The sequence below is a fragment of the Suncus etruscus genome, chromosome 3 (assembly GCF_024139225.1).
Source record: "Suncus etruscus isolate mSunEtr1 chromosome 3, mSunEtr1.pri.cur, whole genome shotgun sequence".
NCBI classification, from domain to species: Eukaryota; Metazoa; Chordata; class Mammalia; order Eulipotyphla; family Soricidae; genus Suncus; species Suncus etruscus.
The window spans coordinates 19,031,607-19,046,465 of NC_064850.1; the positions used below are offsets into that span (position 1 = coordinate 19,031,607).

At 43.0% G+C, this 14,859-nt stretch overlaps 1 protein-coding gene across 1 annotated transcript in view; it reads right to left on the reverse strand.

Moving 5' to 3' along the window:
• MLH3 (mutL homolog 3) overlaps window positions 1-14,859 on the reverse strand; it is a 33,285-nt gene that overhangs the window by 14,444 nt on the left and 3,982 nt on the right. Inside the window, exons 2-6 of the mRNA XM_049770534.1 lie at window positions 8,796-8,894; window positions 8,034-8,119; window positions 7,287-7,391; window positions 5,742-5,814; window positions 335-406 (exon numbers count right to left, since the gene is read on the reverse strand). Of these exons, the coding sequence (XP_049626491.1) occupies window positions 335-406; window positions 5,742-5,814; window positions 7,287-7,391; window positions 8,034-8,119; window positions 8,796-8,894 (435 nt within the window). The remainder of the gene's footprint in view (window positions 1-334; window positions 407-5,741; window positions 5,815-7,286; window positions 7,392-8,033; window positions 8,120-8,795; window positions 8,895-14,859) is intronic.

The following is a 14,859-nucleotide window of genomic DNA, read 5'->3' on the forward strand; positions in this document are numbered from 1 at the left end:
TAGCTTAAAGTTTCAAGTATGCAATCAATTTATCTTTGGTTCCTCCACAGGCACAGTTAGAGAAACCCATACACCCTGATTTTGCTGGGGAGTCTCAGATGTTTTCTTTTCTTTTCTTTTTTTTTTTTTTGGTTTTTGGGCCACACCCGGTGACGCTCAGGGGTTACTCCTGGCTATGCGCTCAGAAGTCGCTCCTGGCTTGGGGGACCATATGGGACGCCGGGGGATCGAACCGCGGTCCGTCTCCTAGGCTAGCGCAGGTAAGGCAGGCACCTTACCTCCAGCGCCACCGCCCGGCCCCTCAGATGTTTTCTGACCCCAGACAGATCCTTACCATTAATGAGTTGCTCCAGACGGATGCGCTCATGTGCTGCATGCTGATCCACCAGGACCAGCAAGTTCCCACCTATAAGGATCATGAGGGTTACTGCATCAGATCAGAATTAGAATGCTCATACAGTGTTGGTATAGGAAAGGTTAAACTATTTAACAACACAAGAATAAGAGAAACATATTGAGAAGTAACAACTATGTTTTTTATTTCCTGAAAATACTGAAATCTTTGGGGGAAACTACATTTGATTAAAAATACTCTTTTCTTTTCTTTTCTTTTTTTTTTCCCCTTTGGTTTTTGGATCACACCCGGCAGTGCTCAAGGGTCATTCCTGGCTCCATGCTCAAAGATCGCTCTGGCAGTCTTGGGAGACCATACAGGATGTCGAGATTCGAATCACTGTTCTCCTGAATGCAAGGCAAATGCCTTGCCTCCATGCTATCCCTCTGGTCCCAGGAATGTAGTTTTTTGTTTTATTTTTGTTTTGTGTTTTTGAGCCACACCTTACAGCTATCAGGAGTTACTCCTGGATCTGTGCTCAGAAATTACTCCTGGCAGGATCAGAGGACCACATGGGATATGCCAGGAATTGAACCTGGGTCAAACAGCTGATTCAGAATGGACAGTGGTTTGAATCCCGGCAAATCATATGGTCCCAAGCCTACCAGGAGCTATTTCTGAGCATAGACCAGGAGTAACCTGAGCGCCGCCGGGTGTGACCCAAAAAAAAAAAAAAAAACCTACATTCTTATAACAAGTCAATTGTGATTTGTAAGCTATAACCTTTGCAAAATATAAGTCTAATACACTTTGAATACTAGCAATTTATTTTCCTTTTGTTTTGGTGCTAACGGGTCCATATGTAGTACTGGAGATTAATAGGCCAGTCACATGCAAGGCAAATCCTTAACCCCATACCTTTTTCTGGCCTCAATGCTAGCTTCTTTTTTTTTTTTGTTTTTGTTTTTGGGTCACACCTGGTAGCACTCAGGGGTTATTCCTGGCTCTGCATTCAGAAATCACTTCTGACAGGATCGGGACCATATGATTTGCCGGGATTCAAACCACTGTCCGTTCTGAATCAGCTGCTTGCAAGACATGCCCTACCACTGTGCTATCTCTCCAGCCCTCAAAGCTAGCTTCTTAATACTGTGGGCTGATGAGCTAGAGATAGTACCAAGGTTAAGGTACTTGTCTTGCACCCTGATTCTATTCCTGACACCATTAGTCCCTGAAACACTATTGGTAGTTATTTCTGAACACAGAGACGTGAGTAGCTCCTGAGCACTGCTGGATATAGTCCTCACATCCAACCCTCAACTCCTGTAAAAAAAAAAAACAACCCATAACTCATATGCCACACAGTACAGGCGAATGGGCCATAGGCAGTGAACAAAGAAGCAGCCGGGTCTGTCCCATCATCTATCAAAACAGACCACAGGATCTCACAGGCCTACATAGCTCATGGGCCCCATGGACTTCAACTCTTCTTTAAAATCTCAAGTACAAAAGAGGGGGGTAAATGTCCTGGTGATAAACCAGGCAAAGCCTTTCCTTTGTTTTCCCCATGTTCAGAGCTAACTCTTGTTCTGTGTCCAGGGATCACTTCTGATGGTGCCAAGGGGACCTTACGCAGAGGGTCAAACCCAGGTCAAACCCACATCAAAGTAGGTAGTGCTCTACCTGCTGTAACCCTACCCTTGGCTCCAAACCCTTTTCATCGAATGGACGAATGAGTCTCAATTATATTAGTACATCTATGTCTTTGTTACTTTAGGCCAAAGCATTTATGTGCATGGGTATTGATTGAGCTGAAAGAAAAATTCTCTTGAATTTGACCAAAATAATGCCTAGGGATGGAGAATGTGATTTAAGTTGTAGATCTGGGAGTAGCCCAAGTTCCCAGAACCACTGGGAGTACCCCTATGTAAAAAATAGGTAATGCCAATTTCCTAAAAATTAAAAATGGGATAGGTGGCAGAGAAGAGTATAGGGGTTACTTTGGCCTTGCTTTGGATCTTATCCCAGTTTGATTCCTGGCATCACAAATAGACCCTCCCTCTGCCCCCCCGACCCCGCACAACCCCCAAGGTGATTCCTTTTTTTTTTTTTGGTTTTTGGGTCACATCCAGCAGCGTTCAGGGGTTGCATCGCTCAAAAATTGCTCCTGGCAGGCACGGGGGACCATATGGGATGCCGGGATTCAAACCAATGACCTTCTGCATGAAAGGCAAATGCCTTACCTCTATGCTATCTCTCTGGGTCCCCCACCCCCACACCAGGTGATTCTTTTTTTTTGGGGGGGGCCACACCCGGTGATGCTCAGGGGTTACTCCTGGATGTCTGCTCAGAAATAGCTCCTGGAAGGCACGGGGACCATATGGGACACCAGGATTCAAACCAACCACCTTTGGTCCTGGATCGGCTGCTTGCAAGGCAAACACCGCTGTGCTATCTCTCCGGGCCCCACCAGGTGATTCTTAAGCAATACCAAGTGTGGTCCAAAATCACTTCCCTCAGAGAAAGATTAAAAATATATTCTACGGTGGGAAGCAAACTGGGGTGGGGGGGCACATTGGTGGAGGGAAGTGGACACTAGTGAAGAAATTGGTGTTGAAACAAAGCCATGAGTAGCTTGAAATTTCACAGTGACTAAATAAGAGAAAATGTTCTATGATACCATCAAATCCACGGCTTGAAACTTAAGACATCAGGAAGAAAAGAAACATTTTCTACTGTGTGTTCACCAATAGGAACACCAACCCCAGTAGAGTTTTTAAGTAATCTGGAGGCGGGAGGGCAATGAAGATGGGGCCATCTATAAAAGGGGAAAGAGGGGCATCAGTGTTGGTCTATGGGGAACGGAGTGATGCCAACCTCAACTGAGAAATGGCTGCTTGTGGGCACCATGTCCATGTTGTCACTCGCTCCTGATAAAGCAGAATTACAGATGGGGAACTGACACAGGCTGGAAGATTCTTACATCCTCACAACAGAAAAGCAGTTTCATAAGTGCTAGAGTTTTTGTCTATTATATTTCCAACAGAAGTAACAGAATTGCCTGTTGTACAGCAAGTATTTACAGAATAAATGAATTTTTATTTGGAGTATCATAACAGAATAATTATACATTGTAGCAGAATGGGGTGAATGTAGGTGAAGTATATATTATATACTGAATATGGTTCAAAGACTAAAAAACAAAGGTATTTGGTTTAGGGTGTAAGTGTGAATTTTTGGGCCACACTCAGTGGTGCTCAGGATTACTCCTGGTAGGTTCTTAGGAGACCATATGAGATGCTGGGGGTCAAACTCAGATCAGCTGCATTCAAGGCAAGTGTTACTATCACTCCCACCCCATCCCCCCAACCCCAAAAAGTCATATTATTTCTACCCTTCAGGAGCCAACCCTTTACCTGGGGCTGGGCTCCAGGGCCCTCACCCACACTTCCAGCCTGAGACCACAAGCTCTTCTGTAAGGTGCTAGAGTCCCCTGGTCCTCCACTAGTCCCTCCCACTCCGTCATAGATTTCAGGTTTGTCCTGGTAGCTTCTTGCAGATCCTAGCCTGCATCCTCTCTGAGACAACTCTCATTTGCTAAAGTCACTGCCCTCCACCATCATTGAATCAAACAGGTATTTTTTGATCCTCATCTGAGGTAACCTCTTTGTGGCATCTGGTGTCAAATTTTGGTTTGGGGCTGGAGCGGTGGCGCCAAGCAGTAGGCATCTGCCTTGCCCAAGCTAGCCTTAGATGGGACATGGTTTGATCCCCTGGCGTCAAATGGTCCCCAAGTCAGGAGCAATTTCTGAGCACATTGCCAGGAGTAATCCCTGAGCGTCATCAGGTGTGGGCCAACCCCCCCCCAAAAAAAAACCCTACAAAAATAAAAGTTTTGGTTCTATAACACATATCTGTCTTCTTCCTCCTTCTCTAGCTGTTCCTACAGTCTCTTTTGTGGGTCGGTATCCCCTGAATACCACCAGGAGTGATTCTCTAAGTGCTGAGCCAGAAGTAAGTCTGAAGTACCACTAGTGTGTCCCCCAAACCAAAAATAAAACCAAAAGTTATGTCAAATTCAACCTTTTGTGTATGTGTGATGGGGTGAGGTGGGAGTCTAGTTGATATAAAGCAGTGCTCAGGGGACCACGTAGTTTCAGGGAGAGAACCAGGGTCGGCCACATGCAAGGTGAGTGCCTTCACCCTTGTACTATCTCTTCTGCCCCATCTCAACTACTTTAAAGGGTAAAAGATAAAATTTCCCCTTTACCAACTGCTTATTTGTACCCTCAAGTTAACCACTGTTGAGTGCAATGTGTATCTGACATAAGGAGGGCATTTATATAAGACTAAATGTACTTTCAAACTATTTCTTTGTAGTACTAGTTTGTTTTTATTTGGGGGGAATTTTTGATTGTTTTAAAGTTTTTGGGCCACATCAAGCAGCACTCAGGGGTTACTCTTGGCTCAAAAATTACTCATGGCAGGTTTGAGGAACCATATGCAATGCTGGGGAATCCAATCCAGGCTGGCTGAGTGCAAAGCAAACACCCTACTTCCAGCCCTATAGTATTAATTTAGATTAAATTTCCCTTATCTCCCCAGAAATCATTATGTGTGTCCAATCTACATTAGATCCTTAGCACCCCATATGGTCCCCAAGAGAATCCCCAGGACTCATCTCCGAGTGGCAAGCCAGAAGGAAGCCCTGAACACAGTTGGGTGTGGCTCAAAAGCAAGCAAGCAAAAATAAAAACAACATCAAAATCATTACAACTTAAGTATAAAGCTCCTTAAGAGGCTGGAGCGAGGGGCCGGAGGGATAGCATGGAGGTAAGATGTTTGCCTTTCATGCAAAAGGTCGGTGGTTCAAATCCCGGCATCCCATATGGTCTCCTGAGCCTGCCAGGAGCGATTTTTGAGCATAGAGCCAGGAGTAACCCATGAGCACTGCTGGGTGTGACCCCCCCCCCCAAAAAAAAGAGGCTAGAGTGATAACACAGGGGTTAAGGCACTTGTCTTGCATTCAGTGGTCCCTCGGTCCACCCCCAGCACTACAGGTGATTCCCAGAGCACCACAGAGCAAGAAGCCAGGAGTCGTTCCTGAGCAACCAATGGGTGTGGCTACAAAGCCCCAAAATAAATTCATTGAAAGGGGTTATTAGGGGCTGGAGTGATAGCACAGCAGGTAGGGCGTCTGCTTTGCATGGGACTGACCTGGGTTCAATCCCCGGGTTAATATGGGAATATGGGGAATATGAGCCCTGGAGCCTGTCCAGAGTAATTTCTGAGCGTAGAGCTGGAAGTAATCTGAGTGCCACTGAATGTGGTCCAAAAACCAAAAGGGGGGGGGGGTGCGTTATCAGAAGGCAGCTGATTCTTAACTAAGGTTCAGCTCCATTCTTACCTTCTCCAGCATTCTCTTCAGTCTTAGTGCTCATTAAACAGGCAATAAACTTGTTATCCACTTGCTGAAGAACCTATTCAAATAAACGTATAACGCTAAATAAGAAATACCAGAGGCTTATCTTCAGAGGGAAAAAAAATGCACTTTTTTCTCTTCATTGTAACAAAACTCTGAGGTTTACATTAGAACACTCCCTCTGGGGCCGGAAAAGCTGCTGATGGGATGTGGTTGGGAAGAACCAAAGAAGGGGAAGAGTATGAAGAGGGAAAGAGAGAGAGGAGAGGGCCTTCTGAGCCACATCCATGTGTCACTTAACAGAAGGTCATTTCAAAGGGGCACTAGTTGGACTAGGGAGCCTGCTCAATAGTCTGAGCAAATGGTTTGCATACGGGAGGCCTGGGTTTGAACCCTGGCACTGCTGCGCATACCACTTGGGCACTGCTAGATGTGGGCCCTCCCTAGCAATGGACAGAATTTTGTTGCACACTATGGAAAAAGTTTCTGTATCTACAGAGCTAGCTGTAGATTAGAAATTATCAAAATAAAAAAATCAGGACTAAGAGATTGTACAGGAATAAGGTGCTTGCCTTGTATGTGGCCAACCCTAGTTTAATTCCTGGCACCATACATGCTCCCCTGAGCCCTACGAGGTATGACCCTTGAACACAGAACCAGGGGTAGCCCCAAAACCTAAAATATATATAATAGATATAATTATTTACAAATCATTTTATAATCCTCTGCAGAAATACCTTAATAATCCTTGAAATTATGAGCCTGAATCAGGGTTTCATCCCTAACAAAACTCAAAACTGCTCAGACCAAGGATATTTTCTTTAATTTTTTCCTTCTTTTTGGTTTCTGGACTATACCCAGCAGTGCTCAGGGGTTACTCCTGGCTTTGATCTCAGAAATTACTCCTGGCAGGACCATATGGGATGCCAAGGATCTAACCCCAGTGCAAGGCAAACATGCTATTGCTCCCGTCCCACCAAAGACTTTATTTTTTAAATATAATTGCTCCTTTGTGTTTTTCTTCTGGGGACAAAACTTTTGCTTTGTTTTGTTTGTTGTTTTTGGGCCACACCCAACAATGATCCGGGGTTACTCCTGGCTTTGCAATGATGAATTACTGCTGATAGCGCTCACGGATTACTCCTGTGAGATGCTAGAGACCAAACTGATGCAAGGCAAATAATCTACAGACTATACTATTCCTTGGGCCGCTGATGACAAAATTTTCAAAGAGATCAAAAGAAAACCGTGGGCCCAAAGAAAGAATATAGCAATAAGGTGCTTATCTTGAATGTGCTTCACCTGGGTTCATTCAATCCCTGGGACCCCATATCCTGAGTACTGCCAAGTAAGGAATAAGCACCGCTTATTCCTGAGCATATTTCTGAGCATCGCTGGGTATTCTACACAAAACAAAAATAAGACATGTGCCATTGGTCTGTAATCATGAAACAAATCCAGTTTCACAAGAGTTAATCTAGCTTAGGTCTTAAATTTCTATTTTATGAGATCTCAAAGTCAATCTTTTACCTGCATTGAATGGATCATGTCTTTGGTGAAACGATAGGGATACAGAATGTTGTGGATTTTAACTGCTAAACTCTCAGCCTGGCCACTGCTCACATCAACAGCAACCTAGAAAGATCCAGCATAAGCATCATTGAAGTCTAATGTCCATAGAACTGTCTTACAAAATATCTCAAAGTACCTTTAAAAATTCATTTCTGTTGAACCCATTTAGAAGTTAAGTTGAATTCATGGAACATAAAGATATTCAAAGGGCTTAGTGATTTACTGGTCATATGACTTGTTTACAAATAAAGCTACTGATAAAAAGTCAATGGGTTTCAGAATAACTATCTGTCAATGCAGATCAGATTCTGAATGACATCTCAACAGAACATACCTAGCACGATGTGTAATAACTCTGAGAACATCCACCAGATCTGGTAAAGGAGCTGTTCCTCCAGGCCTCCCTGAACACACCACCAGAGCTGCATGCAAGGCAAGTCTGGTTTCTAAGAGGGGCAAATATTCACCCTTCACACCTGATTATGCACACACACATTTCATCCAAAATGTCTGTGTTCCCCCCTCGGGCTGTAAATTCTGATTCCTTCTCTTGGCATTAAATATGAGCTTTCACATACATTACTTGGAAACATGCTCACTTTCCTTTCATCACGATAAATTAGTACAGTCATTCATGCCCATTCCCTGCTTACATAAAATTCGCACTTTAAAATGACAGGTAAAAGGAAATTGCTGCAAACCCACCTCCGGATAACGGGCAAATACAGGATTGCTCCATTCTGAGAACAAAGACTGAAGCGAGTCACTACCAGCCGCATCCCCTAGGGCATCTAGGGCAAAATGGAACAGGTCAAGTTGGCACCAAGAGCCTCAGGGAAAGGAGAAGGGTCTCTCATATTCAACGTGGTGTGGTCTCAAAAGCACAGTTCCCATATACTATAAATGTTCCCTGTTTGCTCCATCTCTAGATTGTTTTGATCTTTTCCAACTCAAGTTGATGACTGCATTTCCTGGCATTATAACTTCTCCAAACGAGTTACAAAAGATCCTTCAGAATACAAGTCCTGAAGAAGTGAGTTCACATTAAGTAGCCTGATTTCCTTTAGGTGAAAATATACCTTATCTATTTCTAGAAACATGGACAGAAACAATCAATGTCTTTTTTTTTTTTTTTTCAGTTTTGCTTAGCTATAACAATTTGCAATATGGAGCACAGCTAGAAACTTAAAAAAAATAAACATTTTCCCAATCATAAGACACCACAGACTGTGCATAATCACCCAGTATTGACCTCAAGTCTGGAAAAGTAATTTCTGATCTAAATGCATGCACTGAATTACTTAGTTCTGCTGTTAAAGCAGACCATGGGGAATTCTGGTTCCAGGAAGGCACAGCTGGCACTGATCAAGCTTAATCATACAGCCCCCCCCCTTTGTTTGTTTCTCTACAGGGAGGTGGGACGCAATGTCCTAGGTGTCCCGGCAGTTGCTAGTTAGGCTGTCCTACCTCTGTTAGTCTGTCTCATCACAGACCTCTCTTCCCGAGATCTTGGAAGAAAAGGAAGAACGAGGTCACTTCTAAAAGGATGACACCTGTACTGAGATCCTAAAGATAAAACAGAAAAACTGAACATTGGAATTCAAGCGTAAATAAACAATTAAAAGGTTAAGTGACATTAAATCTCTTCCTCCTGCACAGGCGGAACAAAGACACGGCCAACTATGGCTATCAGCTACTGGAGTTAGCTGCAAGTCTTGAGTGAAATGACTGTGATTTAGGTCTCAGCACAGACGCTTTGTCACGCCATGTGTCTGCATCAGACTGGAGGAGGACCTGAAATATCCTCAGTAGGGGATATCTTTGCCTGCAAGCCACTGGGACAATGGTGTAAAATATTTTGGGTTGTCACAATTTGGGTGAGGATTGCCCCTGGCACCTAGAAGACAGTCTGCTAAAATGCTACTGAATTTCCTACAATGGCTAGCATGGACTTGACCACAGATAATTATCTAATTCAAAATGTCCAGAGTGTCAAGGTTGAAAAGCCCTGTCTTAGAGCGAGTGGCACTGACTCGTCATCCTTCACTACTTCACTACTTGGTGTGACCTTTACAGACTCCTAACTTGCATATAATATATAATAGACCTAATGTAGGTCTCTATTAGGATACATGTCACTGTGGTTGTTGCTTTGACATTTCTTTTTTTTTTTTTTTTTCGTAAGCTTCATATCCTGGGCAGGTCTTTCCAGCCCTCATCTCTATTGCCTCCAGGCACTATTACTATAGGGTCTTCTATTTTTCTTTAATTCCACAGATCAGACTATTCTGTGTCTATCTTCCTCCCTCTGACTCATTTCACTCAGCATAGTAGTCTCCGTGACCATCCACGTATAGGCAAATTTCATGACTTCATTTTCCCTAAGGGCTAATCCTAGTCAAGGCTTTCATTGCTCCACTTTGTGTTTTTTCCCCTTTAACGATTAATTGATCGTATGTCTGAGGGTCATTCTCTGAATGTCAAGTCTATTCCACTGATCTGAGTATCTGTCGGTATTCTAATACCATGCTGCTTTAATGGCTATTGTTTTGTAGTCCAATTTAAAGTTGAGGTGCTTTGACTTTTGTTTTTTGGGCCACACCTGGTGATTGATGCGAGGGGTCATTCCTGGCTCTGCTCTTCTAACTGCTCTCAGGAATCATTCCTGCTGGGATTGGGGTCCACGTGGGATGACAGGGATTCCGATGGGCCACGTGCAAAGCAAGCAACCTAGCTGCTGTACTATTGTTTTGGCCCTATCTTGCCATGTTATAACAAGTTCAGGTAACTATTTTCCCTGAGAGAAACGATAGACTTTCTAAACTCCAAAGAGCAAAATCAGTTCATTGCAGCATGGGCTAATCCAAGATGATGGATTATTATGGATTATGGGCTAATCTATAAATAAGAAACTAGGGGACTGGAGAAATAGCACAGTGGGCAGGGCACTAGCCTTGCATGTGGGCTGACCTCTTTAGATCCCTGGTACCAAATACCAAATACCCCAACCACTGCCTGGAGTGAGCAGAGTCAATCTGAACACCCAAAAATAAAACGCTAACTTTGACAGGTTTTGAGCAACAAAATATTTCTGGGTTTTGTTTGTTTGCTTGTTTTAATTTTTAGGCCACACCCAGCGGTGCTCGGGGGTTACTCTTGGCTATCTGCTCAGAAATAGCCCCTGGCAGGCATGGGGGACCATATGGGGCACGGGATTTGAATGACCTTCTGCCCCTTGTTTGTTTCTTGTTTTTGTTTTGTTTTGTTTTGTTTTGGGGGGGGGCCACACCCGGCAGCGCTCAGGGGTTACTCCTGGCTGTCTGCTCAGAAATAGCTCCTGGCAGGCACGGGGAACCATATGGGACACTGGGATTCGAACCAACCACCTTAGGTCCCTGATCGGCTGATTGCAAGGCAAACGCCGCTGTGCTATCTCTCTGGGCCCCTGTTTGTTTGTTTTTGAGGAGTATACTTGCTAGTGCTCAGGGTTTATTCCTAGCTCTGCACTCAGAAATTACTCCTGGCAGCCTCAGGGAATCAGATGGGTTGCTGGGGATCAGAAACTGTTGGCTGTATACAAGGCAAGTGCCCTATCCTCTGTACTATCTCTCCAGTCATGAGTTTATTATTAAAAATTTTTTAATCTGTTGGATTAAAAACTGGAGAGGTGAATTTAGAATGGTTATCTGCATGTGTGAGGTGAAAGCTTCTATATCACCAGTTAACAGAAAGGACAAACACAAAGGTAACTTAAAGAAAAAAACTGCTAGTACTCCTTAAAATTATCTTCAGAGCTCTGCATTTAATGATATGCTGAAACTAGAGGATGCTCCACATCAGCCTGACATCAACGAAAGAAATGCACAGAATCCAGAGTCTTTAAATATAAAAGTCTGATACCAACTATAGCTAAAGTGTGCAAAAGTTTCACCGGGACCTTGAGAATGACTGGAGTTGGATAGACTGGTATGCCTGGAACCCAGAGTCTGTCTTATGCCAATAAACTTCTGGGGTGAGGCCTTTTTGTAATCAGGTCAAGGATTTTTTTTCCCATTTTCTCCATTTTTCTGGACCTATGCAAACATTGGCGATTGCCACTATCATACCTTTACTATATTTTTTTACTCTTATCCTTTAAGGAAAAAAACACAACTTACTGAACTTAAAAACAAATTACTGTAGTAGAATGCCTGTCTCAAAAACAGGCAGGGGATGGGAAGGGAGAGGGGGTAATGTTGCACTGGTGAAGGGGGGTGTTCTGATTATGACTGTAACTCAAATATGATCATGTTACTTAAATAAAAAATATATTTAATAAAAAAATTATCTTCAGAGTTCCTCTATTTTGTGCAGTTACATTCACCTCCTGATAATTCATCTGGTGGAACTTGTATGGTTTCAAGACATTCTAGTGTCTCTCTACACACCAGTCACTTCCAGGAAGAGAATGTGCCAGGTGGTTGCTGTTACTGAGCTATCTTTGCATGAAACTTGTTTCTATGTCCAAGTATTTTTCATTATGAAATTCTGGGTTGATGTGACCCTTGAAAGTTCCCAATAAGACTTACTACTCCAAAAAACAAGTAGGTTTAAAGGTTTTAAAAGATAAACAAGAATAGATGTTTATGTTGTGTGGTAGATAAGATTTCTTTCCTTTGTTTTAGCAAAAAAATCTCAATTTAATGCAATCTGGGGTTTTTTTTGGGGGGGGGAGTCTTAACATAAAAAGCATTGCCTTTCAGAAAAATGAGTTGCCAGTGCTTTAGTATTACTTCTGTAAGCATTCACTATACATTAGATGTAAACAACATAGACAAATTGCACGTGGGCCCAGAGTGTTAACTCAAAGGGCTGGAGCTTAAGCTTTGCAAGCCGGAGCCCCAGTTTTGATCCCTAGCACTGCCTGGCCTCATAAACATTGCTGGGTGTGTCCTTAGTGATATCCAGTTCCCCACTCCTCCCAAACCATGTGTGCCTTTAAGAGTAAATGGTTATCTCAAAAACAATATTGAAAGAAGCAGATTTTCTTCTTCCATGTGATACTTTAAAAATGTACAGAGAGATAACTCATGGGCTAGAACTCATGCTTTGTTTGCAGAAAGCCTAGGTTTAAACCCTAGCACTGGTTGGTCCCTTGGACACTGAGCCAAGGTTAGCTCCTAAAGACCACCAGGTATGTGTGACCCCCTGTGACAAAACCAAAATCAATGACCCAAAGAAATAACAAAAAACAAATCAGGAAAAGAATAGTGATTTTTTTTTTTTTTTGGCCAGGAAAAAAAAACAAACCACCTTTATAAAAACAAATGTTTGTTTTGTTTTCATCACTCAATGAGCTGGGTGCATGCTTGCGTGCAATGGGTCTGCATTCAATCCCTGCACCCCAGGATCTCACAGCACAGGAGCGACCCCATAACTGAGCCTGGAGTAACCCCTGAGCACCACTGGGAGTGGTCCCACAACTAAAACCAAACAAAAAGCCCAATGATTTATTTAACCTTAAATAAGCAGAGTTTCCTGCCGGAGGCAGTCATCCCAAAGAGACATCGTAAGTTAATTTACAATTACATTCATACAACTTAAAGTTCCTTTACAGCCTTCAGGACTTTTACTCTGAACACACATTTCAATGTTTATCCTCTGATATAAAACTGAGATAATAGCCAGATGGAAATCAGCTTCATCATCTCCCAACATCTGGCTCTCAACACACTGCCAAAACAATGTCACTTCTAATGTTGAGTGAGACCTGAGCACTGGGTCCTCCTCAGCCTCTAAAGTGACTGTATGAGGAGGCCAGAGAGATACAACTGTGAGTAAAGCTCTTGCATTGCACATGGCCAACCCCCTTTAGGTTCCCAACAACACATATGAGCACTTCAAGGTGAGATTCCTGAGCACAGAGCCAGGAGTAAGCCCTGAGTGTAGCCCCAAAAATTAAATAAATACAGCTGTGTGATAGGATTTTAAAAGTCACATTACTGTCTTTCTGAATAACAGCTATTCATACCATGTTCAGCGTCAGTGAGTTAGCATTTGTATTATAAAGCACCATAATTATTATTATTAAATTCATTATTTAATTATTTAATACTATTTAATAATTAATTAAATTCATACTTACTTTATATCCCAAAACATAAATGGTGAAGCCCTAACTTACTGCGTTTTATTTATTATTTGTTTGTGTTTTATTTTGGGGCCACTCCTAGTAGTATTCAGGGCTTACTTCTGGCTCTGTGCTCAAGAACCACTCTGGTTGGTTTTGAGAAACCATATGAGATGCTGGAGGTTGGCTAAGTGCAAGGCAAGTGCCCTACCTGCTGTACTACTGCATCAGCTCAAGTCCTAACTTTCTGGGAATTAAAAAGTTCTTTTTTTTTTTTGGTTTTTGGGCCACACCCTGTGACGCTCAGGGGTTACTCCTGGCTATGCGCTCAGAAGTTGCTCCTGGCTTCTTGGGGGACCATATGGGGCACCGGGGGATCGAACCGCGGTCCGTCCTAGGCTAGCGCAGGCAAGGCAGGCACCTTACCTCCAGCGCCACCGCCCGGCCCCGGAATTAAAAAGTTCTTAAATACGGTGCTATACTGAGCCATTACTTTTACTGGGAAGCCTGTGATTATTCTGGTCCTTAATCTGGTAATCACAGAAAGTAACTTCCAGAAAAATACCAGCTATCCAGGTGCCTTTGAAAACAAATTTCCAGGAGAGTTATGTGTTTGGGAGACAGGGGAAGGTGGGTTTGGAAAGCACAGTGAATTTTCTCAAAAAAAAAAAATTATTTATTTTTTTTGTTTTTGGTTCACACCCAGTGGTGCTCAGGGGTTCCTCCTGGCTCTGCGCTCAGAAATCGCTATTGGCAGGCATAGGAGATCATATGGGATGCCGAGATTCAAATTGACTGCATGCAAGGCAAATACCCTACTGCTATGCTATCTCTCTGGCCCCGATTTCCTTAAATTTTAATAGTAACATCTGCATTAAAATTTAATTGTGTTGGGGCCAGAGAGATAGCATGGAGGTAGGCAGTTTGCCTTGCATGCAGAAGGGCGGTGATTTGAATCCCGGCATCCCATATGGTACCCCCGAGCCTGCCAGGAGTGATTTCTGAGTGTAGAGACAGGAGAAACCCCTGAGCGATGCCAGATGTGACTCAAAAAAGAAAAAAAGAAAAGAAAGAAAGAAAAGAAGAAAGGAAAAAGGAAAGAAAGAAAGAAAGAAAGAAAGGAAAGAAAGAAGAAGAAAGAAAGAAAGAAAGAAAGAAAGAAAGAAAGAAAGAAAGAAAGAAAGAGAAGAAGAAAGAAAGAAAAAAAGAGAGAGAGATAGAGAGAAAGAAAGAAAGTAAGAAAGAAGAAAAGAAAAGAAAGGAAAGAAAGAGAAGAAAGAAAGAAAGAAAGGAAAGAAAGAAAGAAAGAAAGAAAGAAAAAGATAAAACTGCTGATCCCAAAAGAAACTGCAGGGGGGAGGGGCGGAGAGATGGCATGGAGGTAGGGTGTTTGCCTTGCACATTTAATTGTGTTGTCTAGGA